Source organism: Orbicella faveolata, unplaced genomic scaffold (assembly GCF_042242905.1).
Source record: "Orbicella faveolata isolate gen_17 unplaced genomic scaffold, um_ofav_v1 contig_1, whole genome shotgun sequence".
Lineage (NCBI taxonomy): Eukaryota > Metazoa > Cnidaria > Anthozoa > Scleractinia > Merulinidae > Orbicella > Orbicella faveolata.
Genome location: NW_028301536.1, coordinates 13,310,664 through 13,337,159, shown reverse-complemented (window position 1 = coordinate 13,337,159; position 26,496 = coordinate 13,310,664). Strand labels below are relative to the sequence as shown.

General features: G+C 38.1%; 1 protein-coding gene and 1 long non-coding RNA gene across 3 annotated transcripts; both read left to right on the top strand.

Moving 5' to 3' along the window:
- Positions 1-53: 53 nt before the first annotated feature.
- Positions 54-26,473, top strand: LOC110061270 (protein SERAC1-like). The gene is made up of 18 exons (XM_020768109.2): positions 54-213; positions 2,287-2,320; positions 3,572-3,711; positions 4,433-4,534; positions 4,939-5,067; positions 5,587-5,708; positions 18,114-18,257; positions 18,781-18,894; positions 20,253-20,415; positions 20,679-20,716; positions 21,391-21,506; positions 21,594-21,711; positions 22,154-22,254; positions 22,869-22,966; positions 23,325-23,376; positions 23,462-23,592; positions 23,967-24,110; positions 24,852-26,473. Exons 1-18 carry the CDS (start codon positions 201-203, stop codon positions 24,974-24,976), a joined length of 1,884 nt encoding a protein of 627 aa, XP_020623768.2. The 5' UTR covers positions 54-200; the 3' UTR covers positions 24,977-26,473.
- LOC149118154 (uncharacterized) lies at positions 6,082-12,258 on the top strand. 2 transcript variants are annotated; one of them, XR_016207481.1, is made up of 3 exons: positions 6,082-7,610; positions 8,208-11,577; positions 12,093-12,258. It is a non-coding gene; the product is annotated as an uncharacterized LOC149118154 (long non-coding RNA). The 2 variants fall into 2 exon arrangements; XR_016207480.1 differs by lacking the exon at positions 6,082-7,610 and having other exon boundaries at positions 7,620-11,577.
- Positions 26,474-26,496: the final 23 nt, after the last annotated feature.

The window sequence follows — 26,496 nt, the reverse complement described above, 5'->3', positions numbered from 1 at the left end:
TGAAATGGCGTTACATTAAAACTGTTGCAAGTGATCTGGGTCAAAGCGGTCGCGCACAACGCCTGTTTGTTTTTCAAAAAAGAAAGACGTGATGTTGGAGTGGCGCGCTCTTCCAACTGTGGTTCGGATGCAGCATTTTTCTTACGTTCTGTGCGGTGCTTCTATTTGTCAGAAAGCTCCAACGATAATGATTTGACAATATGTCATGGAGAGGTAATAACTGATCTAAAACAACATTTATCAATCTTTGATGTGTGATTACAAAAACATTCAGCTCCGAAGATCTTTGAACTCTGTCTACTGTTTTGATCTAGCAGTTGAGAACCCTTTGCTTCCACTGATCATTTGATTGAACCACTTCGCCCAGTGCAGCTGTTGTTAAGTTTCCTTTATCTGCGTCAACACCCTTTGATCTTACCTTAAATGTACAATTGTAAATTTATGCAAAACTAACCTTTAGCCTGCTGTATGATGAAAAGTTTTGTGGTGAATGTGTAAATGCGAGATGTGTTAACATTATAATTCCTACACTAAAATTCTTGACTCTAATTAGTTTTCCACACACCTATGGTCTATTTGCCACAGAACTGACGTGGGTGGGTGTTTAGTTACAGGTTTCCAATTTCAACTTTTCATTACTGGATACCAGTAATTGGACACCTTTGGACATCTGTTATTGGACAATTATGTGTGCTTCTTAGTATTTCCCTACAGTTTGTAAGACATCTGGAAAATAATATTAATAGCTTTTGCTCAAAAGAAGTTCTTGAAGCTTTCTTAACCTTGAATTTGCTATCAAGCCTTATCAATAATTTTTGAAGAAGGGGACTTTTGATTTAAAAAGAAGGCAGCAGTTGGTGTTTTTTTGTGTTTGAGGAGAGAGGTGAATTTCAGTGTTAACCTCCCCATTGAATGTTTTCAATTATTGTTATTCACATTTACCCTGGTAGTTAAATTTGGTTTCAATTATTGTTAAAACTTCGTAAAAAATGGCAAATTATCTAAAATTATGAAGTAAGTAAAATATAAAACAAATAAAATTTTTATGCTTGTATTATGGATTAGCTGAAAATAATATGCCATGTCCCCAAATGCTGCGTGCACACACTAATTTGTCCCAAAACTAATTTAATACTATTTTATAGTATTTGGACCATATCACTAAAGAATTGGCATCTTTTTTTTACTATGAATTCTCTTTCGCCGTTGCACGTAGTTTTTTAATTACTGTATCTTAAAATTAATGATAAACTTCACAATGTGTTTGAGCTCTAAGGTACCTTCGGGAACACATTTTTTGTGCTGACTCTTGCCAATGCCATTTTTTACGCAAAATAATTATTACAAAAAAAAAACAAAACAAAGATTGTGCTGATACATACAGCAATCATTTTATTTGCTCTGACTATACGTGTGCTGTGTTATTTTTCTTTTAAATGACACAGTTTGCTGCAGGTTTTAGTCTTTTTGTTATAAAGGTTTGTTTGAAAAAGTGAAGATGCATTTAGAACACAGCAATTTTTCAGATTCTTCTTTGTTACCAAAAGAACTGTTCTAGTTCATGCCTAGTACACTGTAAGTCAAAAAATTGAGACCGAATGCTGTAATAAATATCTCTCGGAAATATGCTACAGTGCTTGTATGTCTGAGGTCCACTAGTTTGAATTTCACAAAATTTGGCAAGAAAGTACTTCAATAAGAAAATAAGTACTAAGTGGATTATCAAAAATATCTGCAGTTAAAGAGGGTTATTGACCAAGCGTGAGGTCAAGATGTCTGGATAGCGGCCAAGTTCACAGTATAGGATTCAGTTCTTCTTGCTTGCTTAAGGAGCTAGCCCTATTATAAATTTAGTTATTAAAATTGTGTTAGTACAGTATGCAAGCAATGTTGAAACTAGGTTGTTGTTGCAAATGTTTAAGAAAGTAACATGTAGATTTTCTGCAAATGAACAAACCGTTACCTGGTAGTAAAGGCCTGTTTAAATCTATTTGCATTAGCATGATCACACATAAAAGTAACCTACTTTGCTTCCTGAAGTTGCTGACATTTCATATCAGTCTTTGGTGCTGATTGAAAAGGCTGGTTATTGATACAAATAGAGCTTATACTGTACAATTTAGGGAGTAATATCATGCTGTTACTATTGCATCACATGTAAAAAGTTTCAAAATGGCCTCGCACTATGTCAGTGCTAATTTCAAATTTGAAATTACTTGCCCGATTACTCGCCGAATTCTACTTACCTAATTTCACATCAGCAGCAAAATTCTTTTTAATTCACAGGCCCTCTGCAGCTTTGTGCATCCATTCTTGCAGGGTAAGAGCAATAATAATGATTAAAAGTATCTTCTGTTTACCAAATAAAGAAGCCTAAGCTGTGCTGTGTACACGACAAGCATTTGAGAACACGAGGGAAATGTACAAAACACGAGTCGCAGGCGTGTATCTTCTACATTTCTTGGGTGTTTTCAAATGTCCAGAGTGTTTTATCACAGTGTAATACACGGCTTAGGCTTCTTCATTTGCTTTATGATATAGATTTTACACGCTGCCAGTAGAAACAAAAAAGCACACAGATCGACAAACTGACGTAATTTAATACCACTGAAGGGCTACATGCCTCGTCTTCAACTTCGCAGAGAACTCCATCACAAATTTCTTCAAAGAAAATATTTTTCGCCATCTCTAACAAAAATGTTGACTAGAGGTAATGTGGTGAAAAACAATAAAACATGCTTTTTCTATGTTTTATACTCTGATAAAACATGGGTTTTTGACCAATCAGAGTGCGTGCAGGGTCCTATCTATATTATAATAGAAGCTATAACTCTGTATTGAATAATAAATTAATTTGAAAGATGAAAGGCTCAGCATGTTGTGAGTGTGGACAAAAGTCCCCGAAGGATTTGAACCCATGATCAGATCTTCCAGATAATCGTTGGGTACTCTAACCACTGAGCTTCTGAGAGACTCATTGCTAGCTACATGTAGGCCATTTAATAGATTCATATAATAAAAATATACAGGTATTTGGTTCTGTGACTGATTTTCAACACTACAGTAACTGATAATACCAATAAATTTGCTAGCGTAAGAGTAATTTATTATTGTTACATCAACCCTACTTTCACAGCCCCTCAAAAGTATATATCACCTAGTATCATCTAATAATAATAATAACAACAACAACAACATTTATAAGGGTTGTAAAGAATGAGTGTAATTTGTAATTTGTTTGTAAGTTAGTATTTCCCTGACATATATATTGTCCTAAGAATTTTTACAGTTGTGATTTTTTATAATAATAATAATAATAATAATAATAATAATAATAATATGTATTTAGTTTTTTTATTCTGTCAATGTAAATGAAGAAATAAATGAATTCAAAAAAAAAAAAAAAATAATAATAATAATAATAATAATTTAATCACGTTTTCACTTTAGAGTGCTATTTACATTTACTGATCAACAGCGCTTTACAACTGAAAATACTACAATAAAATTCAAATTTGTAAAACTAATTACATGTACCGGTATATATCTCTCTCTTGTTTTATTTCTTCAGTGCTGGCTTCATGACATGGGAAATTGCCCATAATATTGAAAGTGTGCTTGTCAAAGAGGAGAGGAAAACTCATGCTGGCTTTGATTTTACTGCTGATGTTAATGCTGATAGTAGCCATGTCTTAGCTGAATGTGTAAGAGGTATGTGACAGATTTGAAAGAGAGATTCACACTTAAGAAAAGCCATCATGAACATTCTATACAAAGGTTATGGTAGTAAACTTTAAAATCACATCATGAGCAAAGCAAAAATAGATCTTACTGAGCTGTGGCCAGCTAGTGCTGTTTCCGAAGGTTTTGGTATACCCTGTAAAATGAAGTCTATCTTCAATGGCAGATTTATAATAAGAATATTTATTTTTTATGCAGTCTTGCCAACATGAGATGGATAGTGGCCACTGCTGAAGAACTCTAAACCTATATTAGCCAGTGGTTTTAATATAATTTGTAGATAATACAAGGTAAAAAAAAGAGTTGAAGTCTGCATACAAGCTAAGTGGCCCATCAGGCCAGAGCTTATCCTGGTATCTGTAGCATGAAACGACTAGGAGTATTTCTGCTCTCCCCTGGATGGGATACTGGTCCATTTTAGGGTTACCCCAGCATTAAGTTCGCTGGTACCCACTTATACTGTACACCTGGGTGGAGAGAGCACTGAGAGAGTAAAGTGACTTCCCCAAGAACACAATGCAGTGTCCATGGGCAGGGCGCAAACCTGGACCACTCAATCTGGGGGACGAGTGCACTAACCATGAGTTCATTGTGCCTCACAAAGATGATACAAGACAGTATAAAATTTATGAACAATTTTTAATGAAATAATGATTAGATCTGAGGGTATTCTTATTCCTCATTTTTCTAGTACCTTGGTTAGATGAGGCTTGGAATTACACCAATACAGACAATTGGCAAAAGGCATTGTGGTCAAATGTGCCAAACAGTTTAGTTACCCAGTTTTCTAAAGGTACCACTGTGTTATTGTGATACATGTATGCCAGTAGATGTACCTTCCTAACAATGTTAAAAATTAAGTTTTGATTCTAAGATACATGTATTTAAGTTAATAACTACTAACTACTAACTACCAACTACTCACTACTAAATAAAATTGAAATAAGTAGATGCTTCTAAAAATGCTAACAAACTGAGGTCCTGTTTTATGTAGGACCCAGTTTTTATAACTAAAATGGTCATCCTGCATAGATATGTTTATTTATTATTATCATTATTATAATTTACAAATGAATAATCATGTTGTTTTGTAAAAATTACTTCTAAATTCTCAATAGCTGTGTAACAGTTTCTAATTTTCATCAGTTAATTATTGATGAATCTTGCATGTAACATTTGGTAATTGTTTTCTTACAGCCCTGTCTTCTCCATTGGCCATTCGTTTTTCAATACCTCAGAAATTCCTTGGTTTTCTTCAAGAATTTGACGATGATGATGCTAGGATTCTTGGAACACAAATGCTGGCTTCACTTGAGATTCCTGATGGTAAATAATTTGTACCTGTAGCTGTATAATTAATGATATGGTTTTCATGATCATGGTACAATAGAGTAAGTGAAGTAAATAGAGGGTACAGCAGGTGATATAAATCACGAGGGTGGGTGTAAGTCTGAAAATGTAAAAGAGAATGTAATCTGAGTTCAATTGAACATCTTGTACCATACTGCAAGGCTGCCATGGGATTCAACTTCATTGTTTCCATGTACAATAAGATAATGAGTTGCCTTTGGTACTGTAAGTAGTTTTTTCTGGCTAAAAAAATAATGGGAAAGTGGGAGAGTCATCTTGGTCCCTCTCTCATACATTTTTGCCAACATTTTCCATGCTCACCATCACTTTTATGACAATCAGGTTATTAGTGTATAATTCTAGGCTATTAAAAGTTTATAATTATTGTTAGAGTCACCTGTTGCACATTTGCTTGACTTTGATTGTGATTAAACTCTTGCATGACAAGTGACTAGTGTGTGCTCTCTGTTTGTCTCTCACCCCTTGTAACTTTAGAGGCAGAAACTGAGAAGCTGAATGAACTTGTGGCATCTTGCGATAACAGAATACTGATTGGTTTGGCCAGGTTACCAGGGCTTGATACCAGACTGCTTGGTGTGCACAGAACAGAACCAGAGGTTAGGCCACTGAAAATACATACATCAGAGTCCCACATTTATTGTGACATATTCACAATATCCTATCCCATGCAAGAACATTGGGCCTGTCCATCATTGCATGCTCATTGTCAATCATTGTTAGTGATAGGGATATATAACTGAGATATAGTTCGATTTTATCTGGCGTACATACTACATGTAGTTATGCAACACTTTTGAGTGGTATACCATGGAATATCCCATGAATCACACGGGTCTGCACATGGGCCAAGTGGCCCGTCAGACCGGCCTGTATCTCTGGTATCTGGTAGCCTGAATTGACCAGGAGTATTTTTACTCCCTCCTGGATGGGATGCCAGTCCGTCATAGGGTTACCCCCCTCCCCCCCCCCCCCCCCCCCATTATTAAATTCACCAATACCCATTTATTCACCAGGGTGGAGACACGCACTGTGAGAGTAAATGAAAGGCCGCGTGCAAGAATGTCCCCTAGATTTTTTGGGCATTTTGAAAGTGCTCAAAAATAGCTGAATTTTGGCATGTAGGCTTCGTTGTACCTGAGAAACATTGCTCTGAATTTTTTTGGCTGGGGCGCTCTTCGTTCTCGAGAAATAACGTATGCAAAAAGCTCAGTTTTCCAAGCGGCATCTTTTGGAGATCTTTTGTTGAACAAAAAACAAAAGAAACCTTATTATTTTGTTGAACAGCAAACAGGCAGACTGTTTACAGTGTATTCCACTGAATTTTAGCTGTCTTAAAGTCAAAGGAAAATAGTATATAGAGCGGAAATCTGGGAACAGATTGTTTACATCGGTTATTGTGACGTAAACACAACGCGTGAATCGATCGAGCGGCAAACGAAATACCATCGAATGAAAAAGAGATGTGCCGCATTAGAGCTCTGTCAACTAATATCTTAAGCATAGTGTTAAAGTACCTTGTGTGCCTGCCTGGTGGTTGAGAGGCATCATAAAGCCTCAATAAACCCGTAAGTCGTCAGCACGTTTTAAAGAATCAAAATGTGTTCTGAAACTTCGAAGGTAGCTGATATACCGTAATTGTGTTATCGGCGTTCGAAGTCAGATCGAGCCAGGCAGCAAAGTCCAAGAGCAGTTCTTGCCCAAGAAAAATACCCTCTTGTGAGTTGTGGCCCATTTGCCAAGCGTTGCTAGTGTCAAAGTTTGGAAAGCGAGAACTGGTTTTTGAGTGATAAAATTTGTCTTGTATCGACCGCCATGTTTTCCCGCGCACGAGGTTTTAAAGACCCTTCCCGGCATGCATTGCGATCACGTTCTGCTCGCGTTTCTTGAACTGGTAACTAGATTGTTTCGGCTTTTTTCATTTAAAGGTAATAATGGCCAACCAGGGGTGGGGCAGAAGACTCCTGAAATTTTCGTATAGGCATCATCCAACAAAAAATGATGTCACATCCAGTTTAAGCTGCGCTTCGCGGTTCGTTTCACAAAGCGAGAAAATGGCGTTTCGATTACTCACGATTTCCCTCTATTTGTAAACCATCAGTTTCGTTTCATTTTATATTGAGGATGGAAAGATGTTGCAGACACATTACTTCGACTTTTTAAGCAAAAATTTCGGGAAAAGAGAAAAGTTTATTATTGTTTTGAAGCAAAATAACGGAGAGCCTTTGGTCATCGTTGATCGAATTTTACACATTTGTAAAACTGGTGTTATTCCGACTTTTGGTTCTTGTTGTTCGTGATTTAGTGATAACAATAAGTGCAATAGCCTATAATGTTAACAACAACCTGGATGAAGTATTGCTGGCCATAGTTTGCACTGTGTACTACGGGAACGTAATTAACAGAAGCCGTTTAGCTCCGAAAGTCGCTGTCACCAGAGCTTTTGTTGCTCTTGGCTCACGTGTATTGGTAGAAGAGACAAGCTGGATCGCATGCTGAAGGTCAGTATCCCACATTCCCACATCTTTCGTTGAAGATTGTTGTTTTCAGTAAGATACAGTACATATATATTGGTACTTTGGGGTCATCAGTCTCTTTCTCTGGTGAGTGCTTTTAAAACGCCCAGTAAAAGCTTGATTCACGGCATGGAAGCTTATGTCTCGCTGGATCAAAATTCGAGCAAGATTTCTAAGTTCTAGTCTTCTTTAAAAGTAATTAAATCAATTATTCAAATCCAGGCCATCAGGGGGAATCTGCCATTGAAGCTGCCCAAAGTTACGGTCCTGTTTAAGGACCTTCCCCTTTGAAAATCGTGGGGGTGTTCTTTGAGGCAAACAGGTCCCATTTATATGGTCTCGAGTACCCGAGATAACCCTCCCCCTCAGGCAAAATGTAGCCCCTGTAGGCCAAGTAAAAGTTGACCCTGCATGATTTTTTTTTTTTGACCCTGCATGATTATTGGTAACTCCTGTTAAATAATCAAATGTGCAAGTATCCCTCTTTGTTTAAGTTTCCCTCAGTCATTTGATCACAGTGTGTTTTGCTGAGTTAATTTTCTCTTCTTTGATACAAATTGCTGCTTTAAATCTTAAATCTAGACATTACGTGACACTCGCCATGCTGAGAGTTGTTCCAGTTAGGCGAGCCGAAGTGTTTACGTATACTCAAAGAAAAGTTGTTGGTTACTTTACCTGCCAAGGCAAGTCAACTCGCTCACCTGAATTGTCTCGCCCCCAAGTCTGGTTTGTGATCCTCGTGTAAACAGTTGGTTGAATTTTGCAAAGAAATAAGTGAAAAGTTAGGTCCGCTAGGGTAACTCAGGGAAAGGGTTGTCTCTGGCACACAAGAGCCATTCTATTTTATTTCCATTTTCCCTCTTCCTCTTCCAACTGATTATGCGAAATGTACTGTCCAAAATCTTTATGGGTACTGGTGTTTGAGAGTGTCATCTTTATCACTACTGTGGAATGTACCTCACCTTACAGACACCCCCGTTAACACAGCCACCTCGTTATTATGGCCACTCTATTCTGGCTAAAACAAAAGCTCAGTCGGTCATTTTCTTATTTATTAATTATACAGTCAGATTTTTGTGGCCTGTTGGTGACCAGATTAACAGAATTCTGGCACATTGTAGGAGTAATTTATGCAACGTGTAGTTCCAGAAAATATCCCCCTCGCCCACCCCTCTGGAAATTCCTATTGAGCTTCATACGTTTCTTTAAATTTTTTGGTCTTATAGAATCCCCCCACCCCCCAAGGAAATTCCAATCCCTTCTGTGGGGGGAGTATGGATATTTTCTGGAACTGAACAATTTACATGTATAGTAAGCAACAGGCATCATTTTGATAGTGAAGTCCCATGCATACATGTAACTCTTGATTATTTTGAGATTTTATCTTTATTATGTCATCAATGCAATAATATTTTGATTCCTGCTCCAGCGGGAGGAGGGGGGAGGGGGAAACTCTTCTCTATGTGCTATATATAGCTATGTGCAGCCCCAAAGGGTATGGTTATTCAGCTGTTTTGGTCATAAATACTCTAGGGTAAGGCTTTTGCCCTCTAGTCTTTAATTTGGTATGTTTTTTAGAATAAGCTACCTCAATTTTCATCATTATCGATAAGACCATCAACAAAAGTCCTTCAAAACTTATGTTTAGGGCAACTGTAGCAGTCGCAACAGTCATAAATGGGGTAGGGAAAATCGCAGATTATGTTCATAAATAGGTTAAGGGTTTAACTTTTGTGAAGAGGGTGGCACTGACCCCCATCCAATTTTCCTGGGATGTACCAAACACATTTTCTTAGCAGTTACTACAGTCTTGCTTTATTGAATCAAAATAGTACTTACTGCCAGGTACTTTATAAAAGTATAACCCCTCCAGAAGCCTTCACAAAGTACATGTAATATCAGGTGCTAACAATAATTTTTTTTTGCAGCTGATTAAAATTTAGTATTAAATTGTACTGAACTGGTGCAGATTTAATATACATTATATTTTGTCACACTTTGTTCACACTTATTTTAAGACTACTCAGCAGCAACTAGTACCTCTTGTATGACCATGCAGTAACAGTATATTCCAAGAAAAAATAAATACATGTATATGTATTACTATCCTGCCTGGAAGAGTGTGTAGAGACAGCACACAGTGCAGTGCCCTACTGTATGTCTTTTGTTAGGTATAATAATCTTAAATTTAGAAGACTTGTAGTGATCTTTTAGAATTCACATAAAAGTTGATATCTTGACAACTTTCCTTTAGCTGTGTCACTTCATGATAAATTAGCAGTTTGGTATGTTGTAGCATAGAACTTCAATTAAGTTATCACACCGGTATCACAGAGGTCATGGGTTGGAATCCAGTTCATACCTAATTTTTTTTTCAGGCTATAATTTCACCTTTGCTCAAGTTGTGTAAAGTTGCAATGATCAATCATGTCTTTATAAGTTAATCAATGTATATATGTCACACTGACTTATACTTTAACATTTTATCTTAAAGTTGGTTTATTTGTTTTATTGTGTGGTTCTAGAAAATGTCCAATTACCCACCCCAAGGAGATTATTGGAAATTCCAAGGATGGGGAGGGTCTCAAAAGCCAAACTTTTTAAAGAAAAGTATTAATCAAAATTGGAATTTCCATAGGGATGGGATGGGGAGATATCTGTTTAATAAATAGGTAAATAATATGTACAGACCCATTATCTGATGTGAAGACTGTGCAACATATCCTGGCCAATGAGCTGCCAAGGTGTAGCATCCTTGTTATCAATTTCAAGTACCAAATTAAAGAAGATCAGCATGTTAGATGGGAGAGGGGAATTTTTCAAAATATCACGAACTAAAAATATATATATATTTTCCAAACTCAATCATGTTAGTAGTGTTAGTGTCTGTTTATTTATTTATTTATTTATTTATTTATTTATTTATTTATTTATAGAGATAGTCATACATTCTGGGAAATATTCTGGGAGTCTCCCACATACCATTTAGATCATCCAGTCCCCCAGGAAAGTTATGAAATTTATTGTCCAAGTAAACTACTGAACCATGGCTCCAGTGGGGACAGTGCTATTACGATGCAATTTGCAGATGTGCTACATAATATGACCTTAACAGTTTTGGTACCATGGCAACAGACTGCATTTCAGACCTTCCCTGATATTCTAGGCTTTTCTGGCCACCTTTGGAGTTCCATTTTGATATTTGCCAATGGTGCTTCATCTGCATGATCCAGCAAGCCTATTAAATAGTAAGGTCGAAGTCATGGCCTTGATTAATGTTTTTCAAGCTGAAAATCACTGCATTATTGAAATTGGGTTAGAGGGGACTGGAAAAGATTGAGTTGCCAATTGGGAACATATTTTTTATAGCCATATTAATGTGTTGCCTGTAGAACTATAACTGACTACCAAGTTTCAATGATCTCTGCTGTATATATGGTCTGCACTTGATGTAATATTGCGTTTGGTGTATGACATCATCAGTCCTCTCATTTGCATATATTTTACACATTTTAAACTTAAATATCTCCAGAACTAATGCAGATATTTGCAAAGGTAAACAGTGCTTTTTGTAATGTAAAGTGGAATTCTATTTGATACTCCTAAAAAGTCTGAATCAAGGGGTAAAAATTTGATGATAGTAGCATGCCAAATCATTGAGTTGAATTTATGCTGCTGACATTTACATGTACTGTAAGGTGTTGAAGAGAATTTTGGAGGGGAATTTGGTGTGTTTGTTGAATTGCCAGAGGTTGGTTGGTTGGTTTTGTTATTGCTTTGTCATTATCTTCCATGTATTTTTTTTTAAAGCAGAGTGGTTGGTAGCAAAAGCAAAACTGGCAATATTCTCACTTACCTGTGTTTCTAAAGTCATGTTTTTAGGTTTTTGTGGTTAATCTATTAGTAGCTGCACTGTCTTAAATTACAACAGAGAAGATGTGATTTTAATTATGTAAGTTATACTTTGGTATCGTTTGTACCAAAATTATAGTAACGTTCTGGTTCAATACATGTTTGCCTCTGCATTGATTTGATTAAACTACTGTAGTTTATTTTTTAATCGAATTTAATTCTGTCAAAAGGGAGGTGGGAATCTAAGAGCAATAGTAAACTAGACCAACAAATATACGGAAATCTACCACCATTGCTTTCGTGGCTGGGTAGAGATTAATCCAAGTCAAACCAAAATTGGAAAAAAAATTACTGATTTAATGTGATTATGGAAATGTTGAAGGGTTGAAATGGGATCCTGGTAATAGAAGAGTAGGAATCCGGACTGAGGGGGTGGGTGCTTGTGAATTTACGAACCTCTCTGAAAGTGAAAGCAAACTGTAGGTTTGAAAAGTTTAAAGCAGAAGTAAAAATTATACTTTAATATATCTTGTTTATTAAGGTGGTAAATGAGCAAATACCCACTTACGGTGAGTCATTGAAACAATGACATAATTTATATTTGTCTTTTCTTAGGTGGTTACTTCCTGGCATATACACCCCACACAGGCATACAATGCTATGATTTAGATGATGCAACCTGCTTTCCCATGTTTAACATACACGTAAGAGTGTCAGTGGACCAGGGTACAAGTGTGATTTCTCTACTGATAATGAGAATTAAAATAAAGATGCAAAGCCATTCTGGTGTGATTAATTTAATTATTCCATAACAGTAAAGTGAACCAGTTAGACCAAAGGTTGAACTCTGTAAGATCAGGTGTACAAAAATTAAATAGAAAATTTCACTACATCAATTTTATTAATTAAGTAAACTTCTTTGCAAAATATATTTGGTATGTTGTTGTCTGGTAAGAATATATTTTGGAATTTTTTTCTGGGAAATGTTTCCATTTAAAAATGTAGCTCAGATGCCACAACTATAATTCTCGTTTCTGTGGTGTTTTCTTTTGTGGTAAATTGTGAAAACAAATTATGTTGACCTACATGTAAGTTAAAAAAATGTACAAGTAGTAGCTCTTCTGAAAAAAAAAGTTAATTTGTTGTTGTTTCTTCCTGTTCATTTTTTCCTTGAACATTTTTATTTTCCTAATAAGTAGTTTAGCTAGCCATAAAAGTGATTTGTTGTCTCTGAGACCATTTTCAAGATAAAAAAGTGATTTGTATATAAAATTTGATTTTGGGGGGGGGGGGGGGGGGGGTGGGTGGGAACCTTTTCAGAATTTCCCTACAAAGATCACAAGGTACAAGGGAAGGGGCAAAAATAGAATTTTAAGTGTTAAAACATATGTTTTCATTATCAGTCTGGCCCTCTCTGTGAAGCTGCAAAGTGTACTTGAGGATAATGTTATACCCATTTTAATTCAAAATACAAATGGAAACTTGCATTGACAATCACTTAATCTCTTGGCACTGTTTTGTTTTTTAATAATTGCCTTTTTTCACAATACAATAATTTGAACATCTTTGTTACACAAGCTGGTGGGGGGGGGGGGGGGGGTATTCTACAAAATTTTAAATGGAAAGGCCTTATCTCAAGGTCCATTACCCCTTACCCTTTTGTATACATTTGTACCATTTTGATAGAAATGGCACCTCTTTTGTCGACCTTACATTGCAAAAGGGTAAATGTACCCCTTTAACAAACCTTTTTAAGAATACTGCGTCCCTTTTCTATTCCCTTGGAAAGAGGTTAATAAACAATATTATAGAATCTCTTCATTCTGGCTGAGGAGAGTAAATGAGAGTTTTTCAACAACATTTTGGAACCAGAAGAATGGAATCCCTAGAAAACAGATTTTCCTACCCTTTCATACACCTCAACTTGTGAAATCTCTATCATTTTATACCTGAAGCCTGAAAAAGGTACTCATCTTGAGCTGAGCCTCCCCACATAGGTCATTACAGAGAGCCTTCCCACATACACAAGTCAGGAACTCTTGACAAGTACTGTAAGTAGTGATGAAGCTGGCTTCAAGACTGGTCTGAGCCAGCTTCTTCACTTTTTTAGCACAAACTTGTAGCTCTCTGTCAATTTCTAGTACAAAACCTTTTCTTCGCTGATCTGGTCCAAGTTCACAGACACTAGCATCACTCTCACGACACTGACTCTATCAATGTCACTCGCAGTCTGATTCTTCAGTTTCACTGCACCATGCTTCATCATCACTCATCATTGTTAGACATGAGTTCTTTAGCTTGTAAAATTCACCAGCCTGTGTTGCTATTGCCTGTTCCCAGACTTCCTTTTATGGCTAGATGTAGGGGCATGAAATTTCACTACTGTTTACGAACAATTTGTTTAGATGGCATATTGAAAGAGTGATGAATTACTGAAAATTGTCAGTATTGTTAGTGTTCTCTCATTCCCTTAAGGATTGAAATATCTTGATGTAAGATTACATAGAGAAAGCACACTGAAATATAATGCACAATTTTTTAGTAACCTTTCAAAATGGGTTGCCAATATGACAAGGATTAATAAATAAGGAACTTGGTCTGCAAACAGGGCAAATAAGAGGGTTTGAAGAAAAGGTGCATGGTTGACCTCAGTGGTGGGGGGGGGGGGGGGGTATTGGAACTTAGCGTTGCTGACGTTTAACACGGTTGAAACGGAAAAATAAATTTGATTATAAATGAGAAAAAACCACGACATGCCCAAATTACTTAATCGCCGTTAAAACTAATCCTCTCGCTTTTTTTAAGGGGTTCACGGCCTGCCTGTAACGAAGCGTTTATCAATTAAGGGATTGCTTAGGGAAAACTTATCTTGTTTAAGGGTCTTAACCAATCGTAACATATTTTATGGCATCAGTTTGAGTCATGAGCAAACACATGAGTTTGTGTTAGTGTCGATCGGCAAGAAAGTTCTGCAAAGCGCGTTATGTGTGTGGGTCTATTCTTGCAGTGATACGACTAACAGCACTCAAGTACTCTCGAGTGTTGGCAACAGTAAATTTTAAAAAACGCGCTTCTGTTAATAAGGTTCCCCCATGTCTAGAAACCTGTCATTGTGCATTTTTCTTAGTGTGATGCCCACCTAAGAGAATAGGATATTTGAATTGAGTGCAACTTACCTAGAATTCATCATTTCCACACAAACGATGACTCCTGTGGAATTCAGCGAGGAAGAAATGGCGACATTTCGTTAAAAACACGCCTTCAAAACAGCGTGTTTTTGAATAAATAATTACCCTGTCCTTCAAACAAACTGATATGACGAGGAAGAAGACAAAATTTTGTTTATCGTGGCCAAATAAAACGTTAAAAATATCCGGCCGATTGCAAAATATTACCATTTTACTTACTGAGAGAACGATTATACCATATTCAAATTTGATTTTGCCGCTCAGCGCACTTTTTGACCGGATGTGACGTCATTTTTTGGTGGATGATTCAGATACACAAAAAGTGCCAGGCCTCGCAGAGTGTTCTCCCCCGCCTCTGTGGCCAACAAGTAGCGATCGATTGTAACATAGATCTGTGATCCAGGTTGTGTTGATTTTATTTCATATCGGCATGATTTGTAGTGTTTTGAACTTCTGGGATCAGCGGACATGCAGATGTATGGAGACCCGTACGTTGCGCAGAAGGGTTAATTTGTTAATCCGTTAGGCGGTGCGTGACATAAAGCTACGATCGCGTTTGTCGAAAAATATGTATTTATCTCGTGATTTTTAGCCATTTAAGACGTTGCTGTATTTGGAAAAGTGCTTATTTGATGTTTATTTGTTCAATGCAGATAATCATTGTCCCAGATAACCAAAGTAAGTTCCAGATGTTAACACTATTTTCCGGCCGCCATATTTTACCTATTTAAACCTGAAATCAACATTTTTGAGCTTATACGTTGCGTGAAATTAACATTTTGCTGTTTTCTAAGTGAAATCAACATCCTTTCCGTCACGCGTTACGTGAAATCAACATTTTTACGTATCATACGTAAAAATGTCTAAAGTTTAGACCTGAAATTAACAATTTTTAGCTTATAAGTTGCGTGAAATTAACATTTTGCCGTTTTCTAAGTGAAATCAACATCCTTGCCGTCACGCGTTAACGTGAAATCAACATTTTTACCTATTTAGACCTGAGATCAACATTTTTGAGCTTATAAGTTGCGTGAAATTAACATTTTGCTGTTTTCTAAGTGAAATCAACATCCTTGCCGTCACGCGTTAACGTGAAATCAACATTTTTACCTATTTAGACCCGAGATCAACAATTTTTAGCTTATACATTGCGTGAAATTAACATTTTGCTGTTTTCTAAGTGAAATCAACATCCTTGCCGTCACGCGTTAACGTGAAATCAACATTTTTACCTATTTAGACCCGAGATCAACAATTTTTAGCTTATACATTGCGTGAAATTAACATTTTGCTGTTTTCTAAGTGAAATCAACATCCTTGCCGTCACGCGTTAACGTGAAATCAGCATTTTTACCTATTTAGACCTGAAATCAACATTTTTGAGCTTATACGCTGCGTGAAGTTAACATTTTGCCGTGTCCTAAGTGAAATCAACATCCTTGCCGTCACGCGTTAACGTGAAATCAGCATTTTTACCTATTTAGACCTGAAATTAGCATTTTTGAGCTTATACGCTGCGTGAAGTTAACTTTTGCCGTTTTCTAAGTGAAATCAACATCCTTGCCGTCACGCGTTAACGTGAAATCAACATTTTTACCTATTTAGACCTGAAATTAACATTTTTGAGTTTATACGTTGCGTGAAATTAACATTTTGCTGTTTTCTAAGTGAAATCAACATCCTTGCCGTCATGCGTTAACGTGAAATCAACATTTTTACCTATTTAGACCCGAGATCAACAATTTTTAGCTTATACATTGCGTGAAATTAACATTTTGCCGTTTCCTAAGTGAAATCAACATCCTTGCCGTCACGCGTTAACGTGAAATCAGCATTTTTACCTATTTAGACCTGAAATCAACATTTTTGAGCTTATACGCTGCGTGAAATTAACATTTTGCCGTTTCCTAAGTGAAATCAACATCCTTGCCGTCACGCGTTAACGTGAAATCAGCATTTTTACCTATTTAGACCTGAAATCAACATTTTTGAGCTTATACGCTGCGTGAAATTAACATTTTGCCGTTTTCTAAGTGAAATCAACATCCTTGCCGTCACGCGTTAACGTGAAATCAGCATTTTTACCTATTTAGACCTGAAATCAAAATTTTTGAGCTTATACGTTGCGTGAAATTAACATTTTGCTGTTTTCTAAGTGAAATCAACATCCTTGCCGTCACGCGTTAACGTGAAATCAACATTTTTACCTATTTAGACCCGAGATCAACAATTTTTAGCTTATACATTGCGTGAAATTAACATTTTGCTGTTTTCTAAGTGAAATCAACATCCTTGCCGTCACGCGTTAACGTGAAATCAGCATTTTTACCTATTTAGACCTGAAATCAACATTTTTGAGCTTATACGCTGCGTGAAATTAACATTTTGCCGTTTCCTAAGTGAAATCAACATCCTTGCCGTCACGCGTTAACGTGAAATCAGCATTTTTACCTATTTAGACCTGAAATCAACATTTTTGAGCTTATACGCTGCGTGAAGTTAACATTTTGCCGTTTTCCAAGTGAAATCAACATCCTTGCCGTCGCGCGTTAACATGAGTCAACATTTTAAGCACTTTTGACCTGAAATCAACAAATTTGAGCTTATATAAGCTGCGTGAAATTGACATTTTGCTGGTTTCTAAGTAAAATCAAAGTCCTTGCGGTCGCGGCGGGCCGATCCTTTGTTATAATAAACCGAGGCGAGACTTCGACTTATAACAAAGGCTTGGCTTGGCTATTATAACAAAGGATCGGCTCTGTTTATCATAACAAAGGCCCGGCTTCTTTTATTTGAAGGACTCGGCGGGAAAAGGGCGTCAGGTATTTTAATCAAAGGTGAACTTTGTCGAAAACGCTCCAAATTTCGCATGCAGTTTCGTTCAGGTATGTTAAGCAATGTCCCGTAGTTTTCGCGCTAAAGTTCGCTTCGTTCTCGAGATATTGCGTATGCAATAAACCACTCGGTTTTTCCAAGCTGTGGGCCTTTTTTGCATACGTTATTTCTCGAGAACGAAAAGCAACCCAGCGAAAAAAACTTCAGAGCAATGTTTCTCAGGTGAAACGAAGCCCACATGCCAAAATTCAGCTAGTTTTACGCACTTTCAAAAATGGCCGAAAAATCTAGGGGACGTTCTTGCACGCGGCCTTTCAAATGTTCTTGCCCAAGAACACAACATAATGTCCCTGGCTAAAGCTGGTACCCAGACCTCTTGATCAAAAGCCAATTGTTCTTATTATGAGGCCACCAGGCCTCCTCCTCCTCTTGTGGCATGGTATAAAATGTACTATCCCTTGAGCCCTTGAAGGTAATTAAAATAAGTTCTCCAGGTGCTAAATCGAATCATTATGTTAAGATAAATTTACTGTTTTTTAAGTAGGAGTAATACATGAATAGAAAGCTGCATTAAAACACCATCAGATTAATTTTGATTTTTTTGTCTGTAAAGGTTGCTGTACCATTACCAGGCTCAATTGAAAGTGACCTGCAAGCTTTGCTGTTAAAGTTACCTCTAACGGGCTTGGACCCTTGTACAACGTGGTTCACTAGAAATGCCATCTTAACTGGCAAATCAGCTAGTCAGCATCGTAGGGTAAGACACAATAATATTTCCAGTGCTTATATTAAAGCCAGTGTAGCTGTCTGCTGTCCAATGAATGTATTTGGCTATTGACCACGCATGAGGTCAAGATGGCTGGATATTGGTCTAGTTCTTTTTCGTTTTTGCGTGTTTATGGACCGAGACGGAGTCAAGGACCAAACAAGCTTAGCGCTTATTCGAGAGGGGGCGCTTATTTTCAATTTTGGCCGATAGTAGGGGCGCTTATTCAAGGGGGGCCGCTAATTCGAGGATTTACGGTATGGAAAAACAAAAATAATTTCTTGTGGGACACAATGGATAATCGACCATAATCCCGGAAACAGGTCGTTTCGCCCCAAGTCGTTTTCACCCTAACAAACAGCTTGGGGCGAAACGGCCCGGACCGGGTAAGATAGGGCCGTCTTGCCTGCTCAGGCAGCCAATCACAGCGTAGGATTCGGTTCATCCTGCCCGCTGATGGAGCTTGCCATATAGTAATTCATATTAATACTGATTTCTGTTTTCTTATCCATAGTCTCTGTTCTGGAGTTTCAGTGGTGACAGTCTGTCTTTTGCTCACACGCTCAGCTCTATGCCGGCCGAACAGGTGGAACTGTACTATCTTAAAGCTCTCACAAGGCACTCTATGGTATGAACATGCTTGGCAGTTATTCCATGAAGTCTTGTTGGGAATGACTCGGCTGGCTATAATCATCCCATATCCAACAAGTATGGGTGGAATTATTGCTTCATGACCCTTTATCAAAACACAGCCACGAATATCGATAAATTTTGCTTTTTGGGGAAAAAAAAATGGAAGATGTTTTGTCGGGCATGGAACAAATAAACAATAGCCTCCATTTGGCGCGGAGATATGCTCGGATATTTGTTCCGAGAAGCGAACAGTAAATATTTGATGTGTTATACTGGCTGATATGCATGTAAAGTGGTTTCTAAGCCAATCAGTACTCTGAAAGTACATTATCTTTTGCTTCAGTTTTTCACAATAAAGAACGTTAACCATTACAAGAGATCGTTACTAAAATATTATACAAATGCTGTAGATATTTTTGATCAAGAAGATATAAGGACGTGGCGGACAATTTGCCCAAAGTGCAATACCGCTAAGACCTTAACGCGCCCACCGCATTGCTGCTTTTAAGCTCCCTATACTAGATTTAGATTTATATATATTGTATAATTTTGTCTCTTAATTATATCTAAGGGGGCCGCTGTAATTGGCTAAGCTGTAGCGGCTCCCCTGGCCATTTTGTTTTGTTTTGCTGTCTGTTTTTGTTTTTTTGTTTGTTTTTTTTTTTTGCTTCCTCTTCTTTTTCTTTTTCTTTATGTGTAATAGTAGGCCGAAGCTTAATAAATAAATAAATAAACCCCCGACAAATGTCTTGTTGATAATAAGACGCACCACGACCTACATTGAGTATATCAGCTACTGTGTATTTATAAAAGATCCTATACACGAAAGGAAAAAGCACTGTGTTATAAGACCTTATATGAAGGAGACTAGTTTGCATTACATCAGTGTTTACACAAGCGGAAGCGTGAATGAATGAGGCAAATTTCAATCTCGCACAAATAGCAAGTGGCGCTATTTCCACTTCTTCTAAACCATCACAGTGTAGTGCCCAGAAGGATTTCTCACGCGTACACACGTTTTTCTCTCTCCCGGGTCGTATTAGGCTGACGTATTTCCACAGACGTATTTCCGGCTGTCGGCAGAGACAAGCGACAGCGGGAAACAGGCAGGACGAAAATAGGAGAGGTTTTCACGCAGGCTAACATAACTGGTGCCCATAGGAATTTAGTATTTTTTTATGTTTTAAAAATGAAAAGCAATCGAAAACACGTCCATCACTTTTATTAGTTTAGCTAAGGTTTCCCGACAGTGGTGGTTACTCCATGATCGGGCGTTTCGATAGTTTATAACACTTAGAGCTACATCACCTCATGAAATACCCGTTACAATAACTGAATTACTCCTTACTTCAGGTTCCTAGTCATCGTTCTCTGATGGTGGAGAATGGAGTCCTGGATGTGATATTTCGTGAAATTAAACATCGGTTTCACAGTCTCAGAATTAAACGGGAGATTGGCCTCTTACTCGGCAACTTAGCCTTAGAAGAAAGTGCTCACGAAGGAATGGTAGAACAAGGTAACCCCTAGCTGGATTGTAAGTCTTCAAGCGTTTCTAGCCCTTTTTCCTTGGAACTTCTGTACCATTTATAGTAAATACAGCTAACATTGCGAAATACGTTGGTTATAACGTGCTCTTTAGGGCTCTCGCTGTGCATGATGTATGTATGATTCCAAGTTATTTTATGTGCAACTTTTATTAAAATTTCCTTTTTTTTCGTTTTGTAAGTTATCAGTGCACTTTAAAGTGGACAATTTAGTGATAATTTTTTCCTTTCACAGGCTGTTTGCCCCTTCTTCGTTCATGGCTGTATTCGGATGTAAGTAATAGCAAGGGTGAGAACATTCTTGTTTTCTTTATCCAACATCGATCGACTACCCGCGATGTCGGTAGCATTTCAATTTTCAGAATGGAGCAAACGACTCGATTGTCAATTGGCAGCGACGTGACGTAACAAAAGCTGCCCTGATTAGCTTTCGTCACAACTTTGCACGATTTATACCTTTTTTTCTGATTGGAAAACAAGAATCGATGCAAATGCGGAAAATCAGATAGACGATGAGTGGAGGTGCGGTTGTTTCATGGTTAGTGCGCTCGCCTGCGGATCGAGTGGTCCGGGTTCGAGACCTGGCCGGGGACATTCTGTTGCGTTCTTGGCCAAAACACTTACTAGATACTCTCATAGTGCCTCTCTCCACCCAGGTGTGTAAATGCGTACCGGAGAATTTAATGCTAGGGGTAACCCAGCGATGGACTAGCATCCCATCCAGGGGAGAATATAAATATACTCCTAGGCGCTTCATGCTACTGAATCCGGACATAAGATTCGGCCTGATGAGCCACTTGGCTCGTATGCGGACTTTACCTTTACCTTTAACTCTTTAATAGACACATTCTAATGCTTTAGAAACAGGACTAAAGCCATATTCTGTTTTGTATGTTGTTACGGTGTCATAATGATCGCATTGTTCGACCAGTGTCATTTTGTTTCAGGACGTGGCCCTGTTTAGTCATGCCGTCCGAACTCTTGCCAATCTGGATAGAGACTTCTGCAAGGACGAGAGTTACGAGAACGGCGTTTACCTGCTTCATCCCCAGGGGCGGTTCACGTAAGTGGCAGATGTTATTTTGCACGAACTTTGATACAATTGCTGTTAACAGACTCTCACTCTCTCTTGCTTTGTTCTTCTTTTTAGCTCCAGTGTCGATGCTGATGTGGTATTTGTTCATGGTCTTCGTGGCGGCCCCTTCATGACTTGGAGGCAACAAGAAGAGAAGGACGTCAAGCAATCTGGCACGGACTGTTGGCCTAAGGTACTTCAGGCTGAATGAATTCCGCTCTTTTTTTTTTTTTTTTTTCAAGCATTTGTCTGTATATTACTCTTGAACTTTCGCACATCTTAGTCCGGTAGCAACTGAGTATATAGCCCGAAGAGCGATTGATTGAACCAGGAGCTGGCAAGACCAAAAGTGATCAACATTCAATCAGCATTTGAATACATTGTCAAGCAAACACATGGTAAAAATAGAGAACATTTTCGGACTAAGGCATAATCCTTCCTCCGTTTCGACCTGGAACCAAGGATTTCAATATCAAAACAATGCAGAGAACTGAAATGTGTCAATCTTGAGGCCGAACGGGTTTTATGTTTTCGTCGTATTGTCATGTTGCCTCTTCTTGCGTTTGAAACTCGTGTTTTATAACTTAGATCCGATACTCTTGATTTAAAACCATGTTGTTTCGATTTCTCTAAAGTCCTGGTTGGTTCGTGACGTTCCTAACATCCGGGTCCTTATGGTAGAGTATGACACGTCACTGTCGCATTGGGTATCCCAGTGTCCTCAAGAACCCGAGACGTAAGTTAACAGTTGAACTTCTTTTACGGCTTTCCTGTAAAACTGGCAGACGCGGTGAACTGTAGCTTTAGTAAATTAGCACATCCCATAGATAACAGTTTTATTTTGCGTGCTCTTATAACATACTTGAACTCTCGATATCTTTTATTAGCATGGAAATCGCGGTCGAACTTTTCGTGTTAAAACACTTACTATCTTGATGTCAGCAAGATCCTGATGTATGGTCAACTCGCCCTGTGGCAGCTCTGTAAATATCCACTGCCACAGTTGAACCCCGCTATCTCGAAAAATGGCTCAAGATGGTAGGGCTCAATATAGCCGATAGTAAGTGACTGAAAAAACATATCCAAGGGAAAGCAATTTGAGTTTGAGATAGCGGGGAGTTCGAGATAACTGAGTTCGAGAGTAGCGAGTTTCTGTTCTAATTACCTCCACTTGTGTAATATTTGCATGAACATGAACGGCATCAAATGTTCTTCCATCCTGCTCTGAAATGACCACAGAGAAATCGACGACTGATTTTGAGCTACACAGAGAACGCATCTTACCCAAATTTGTTCCGTTTGAAGGTGTTTACTGGCTGATGGTTTTCATAATTTTTTGTACTCCTTTAGTCGGTCCTTGATGTATCGCAGTGAGGAGATAAGACGCAAGCTGCGCAAGGCGGGAGTCGGTAAACGTCCTGTGATATGGGTCGTGCATTCAATGGGAGGTAAGTCACATAACGAGCTATGGATATCGTAAGTAAGAATAGATCCTTTGAGGTCCTGGGATATGGGTCGTGTATTCAATGGGAGGAAAGCCGGGTAACAAGCAATGGAAGTCCTTTCCTTTTCCAGTGGCGGAAAGTGCAGCCCTTTCCTGTCTATCTGGAAAAAGCTGAGTCGGCAGTTTTTTTACAGAGATGTTGCTACGTAACGTTGCGCATCTTAAGACGTCATGCTGAAACGACGTACCAACAAGTACTCTCACTTGTTTTGATTGGAATGGATTATTAACGGGAGCCACGAGTGCGTCTACGAAAATTTTCCTAGTTTTCTTTTGAGTTAACGCATTTTTTTCCTTCCGAGGTTTGTTGGTGAAGCAACTTTTGCTGGATGCGGAGAAAAACGACGAGTTTCGGTGAGTTGTAAAACGTCCATCTTAAATTTGTTTCATTGTCAATAACGAATGTAGAAAGTTGTTTACTGTTGTTAACTGCTTTCAGGTGCATGTACGACAACACGAAAGGTATCGTGTTTTACAGCACGCCTCATCTGGGCTCTGCTTTGGCGTCCTACTCATCCCAGGCCCGCCACCTTCTTTTGCCGTCTGTTGAAGTGAAAGAGCTCTGCCAGAGTAAGTGTGCGAGTGAGTGATTTTTATTTGACATTTACTAGCAAAGCCACCCTGGAATAGCGGTTAGGAGATGCGAGTTAAGCTTTGACTCACTAAAGGATTTCCGGGTGTGAGCATGTAGTCTACCGGTAGTGGAGTCGAATCGAAACCTGAGTTGACTGAATTCGTATTCAGTTGTAAAATTCCGTTATTCTCTGTATTGTAAAAGATATTCCAGTTTTCACCCTTCACGCATGCGGCTGACTTCGTGCAAACAAACTGCATAGGCCCGATGAGACCTTGTACTGAGGAATCAGGAATTATAAGAGTAGGTTCTGATGGGAGAAGTATCATTCTACAATAAATTTTGTTTGTCGCTGCCTTGTTCACTATAGAATCGCCGTTCTTGGCCACTCTCCAGGATAATTTCCTAGCGTTGGTTCAACGACATCCAGTAAAGTTGCTTAGCTTCGGGGAGACTGTACCAATGAAGCTGTCGTGGATGCTTCAAACAGTTCTTGTGACTAATGATTCCGCAGGTTAGTGAACACTTGACCAGTGACGTTCGAAAGTAGTTCTGCCGGTCGTCAATTTTATTAGTTGTCTTGTGCAGTGAGCTGAAAAGTTCGCGCAACATGCCCCCCAGTCAATCAGGATGGAGTTGTCGTCTTCTTAGCCCGCAGTGAGATGCAGTAGGAAAACCGCTCAATATTTGGCTGACATGGCAGCACTCCCACTGCCCTTGCCACCATTTTGATGTATCAGATCCGAGTTTTGGTTCATGCCGAAGTTGTTAGCTCTTTGATTACTTGTTACAGCTTGCAGTCAAAACAGCTCAGGCGTTCCTGCCAAGGGTGAATGAATGAGTTCATTATCGGAAATACGATTTCATTACTCGTTTCCTCCGTTCTTCAAGTGAAGGGTAGAAAATTCAAAACAAGACTCGATCCAATACTCGAATGTTGATTTTTGATAATGAACTCATTCATTCACCCTTGGCAGGAACGCTTGATGAGCTGTTTTGACTGTAGCGACATTCATGTGAAGACTTGGAAACCTGACTGTGTTGGAAATTCAGTTATTGTAAAGTGATACCGCAGTATCAATAACAGCGTCTCGTTCTTTTGTTTTTCGTTGAACTTACATCATCGTCATTCCCATGCACAAGTCGCGACATTTCTTTGCTTATTCTCGTCAGCTGTCTTCTTAAGAATATCTGCGTGATGTATATCGCAAGAATAAACTAGCTTTTAGTCACCTGAAGCTGTTTTCTCCCGTAGATCTGGGTGTTGGAGAATTTTTACCACTCGATGTGGACCACGTTGATGTTTGCAAGCCCAGCAGCCAAACTGACGAGAGATATTTGAAGACTTCCCAGTTTATACAGAAGCTGATATCGGAATAACGTTCTTTCAAAATTAATTTCGAACTTTTTTCCTTTCACGTTTCGGATATTATTTTGTTTATTTCAGTTCCAGCTACCATTATTATAGTCACCACCCGCTAAAGTCTGCCTTTGAAATGTTCTTTTCAGCCTTCCAATGGTCGCAGTTATTTTTTCAATATTATAATTTTTTTCATTGCTCTAAAGGGGTTCTGTCTTACAAAAATATGAAGTCATATCAACGACGATGTTAAGGAAAACCTATACATCATTGTAAAAGGCATGTATTTCAACTTTAGGCCAGAAGAGATTGAAACATATAAGCTTATGTGATCCTTTTTCTGGGCTAATAATAAAGGAAATAATATGTTATTAAGCATGTTTCAAAATATGACTTTATTCTTCCAAACGTTTCTTCTTGCTATAAACGTATGTAATCATTTCATAGTTGTGTATTCTTAATCGATCATACAAGTCACGTTTACAGCTGAAATGTGTCTTCTTGATAAGATCAATTGACAACCCCTGTCATAAAAAAAGGTCTTTGGATGTCAAGCATTACCTAGAAGCTTACCCTTTTATTTGTTCTTTTTCATGGCTTTGTTAATAACCATAACTTTCTCTCCATCCTTTTGGCAGTTGGACATACAAATGTCTATCGTTCTAAGGTCCAATAAAAGCTTTATAAGATTGTTGTGTGACCTAATGCGTTAATCAATAGCGCGACCAGCATCTAACTTCTCTCTGTGAGTGAAGAAACCGGTGATCGAAAAAGATTTTGGTTTAAAATCGAGTTCTTTCAAGCAGAATTGAAGGAAATGTATGTACAACTCAGGGTTAGAAAACTTTTAGAGATAGCTGTTCAGGGCAGGTGACCGTTTCCTGATAACCTGTGTTTGACTAAGAGAGAAACTGCTCTGCTCCTTTGCATTATATTCTTGCCTACTTTTAACAGTACTTTAATTGGTCAGGCTGAATTTAACAAAGGTTTTATACCTAGCGTCACAAAAGTTTAAATATTCTAAAACTGATTATTCCACGGAGTTTTGTCATCAACTGAGTTTTTAAATCTTCTTCATAAAATAGTATATACACTGGTTTCCGTTTTAACTAGAACTTAGTTTTGACATGACAGTACCCTGAGCCAAGCACCAAAACAAAGAAAAAAAAAAACAAGTATTAGTTATTGAAGCTGATCTTTTTATTCAGGTTGAATAGGTTCTGTCATAATCAACGTGTCACAATAATAAATAAAGTTCTATTACGTTTATCAAAAAAAAAAAAAAAAAGCACTACGTCGACACGAATCGCAAAAGAAACAGCTCTCAACCAAAGAATTAATGGACTATCAACAAGATGGTTTCCTTTTCAGCAGCTTGGCCTGGGATTCAAGTGCACTGAACATAAGGATGAATTTTCTACATCAGTTCCTTTGTTACTAGGAAGCCGTCCGACTTCAAAATTCTGCCAAGTTATTCTGTTGAGTAAATGCAATTTACAAAAAAAAAAAAAAAAAAATCAGTTTTGTCACTAAAAGGAAT

What these genes read in the sequence shown, in the direction of transcription:
- LOC110061270 (XM_020768109.2), top strand. An exon ending in GGTCGTGCATTCAATGGGAG is followed by an intron (nt 22,967 to 23,324) that starts GTAAGTCACATA and finishes TTTCCTTCCGAG; the next exon opens with GTTTGTTGGTGAAGCAACTT. An exon ending in AGTGAAAGAGCTCTGCCAGA is followed by an intron (nt 23,593 to 23,966) that starts GTAAGTGTGCGA and finishes TGTTCACTATAG; the next exon opens with AATCGCCGTTCTTGGCCACT.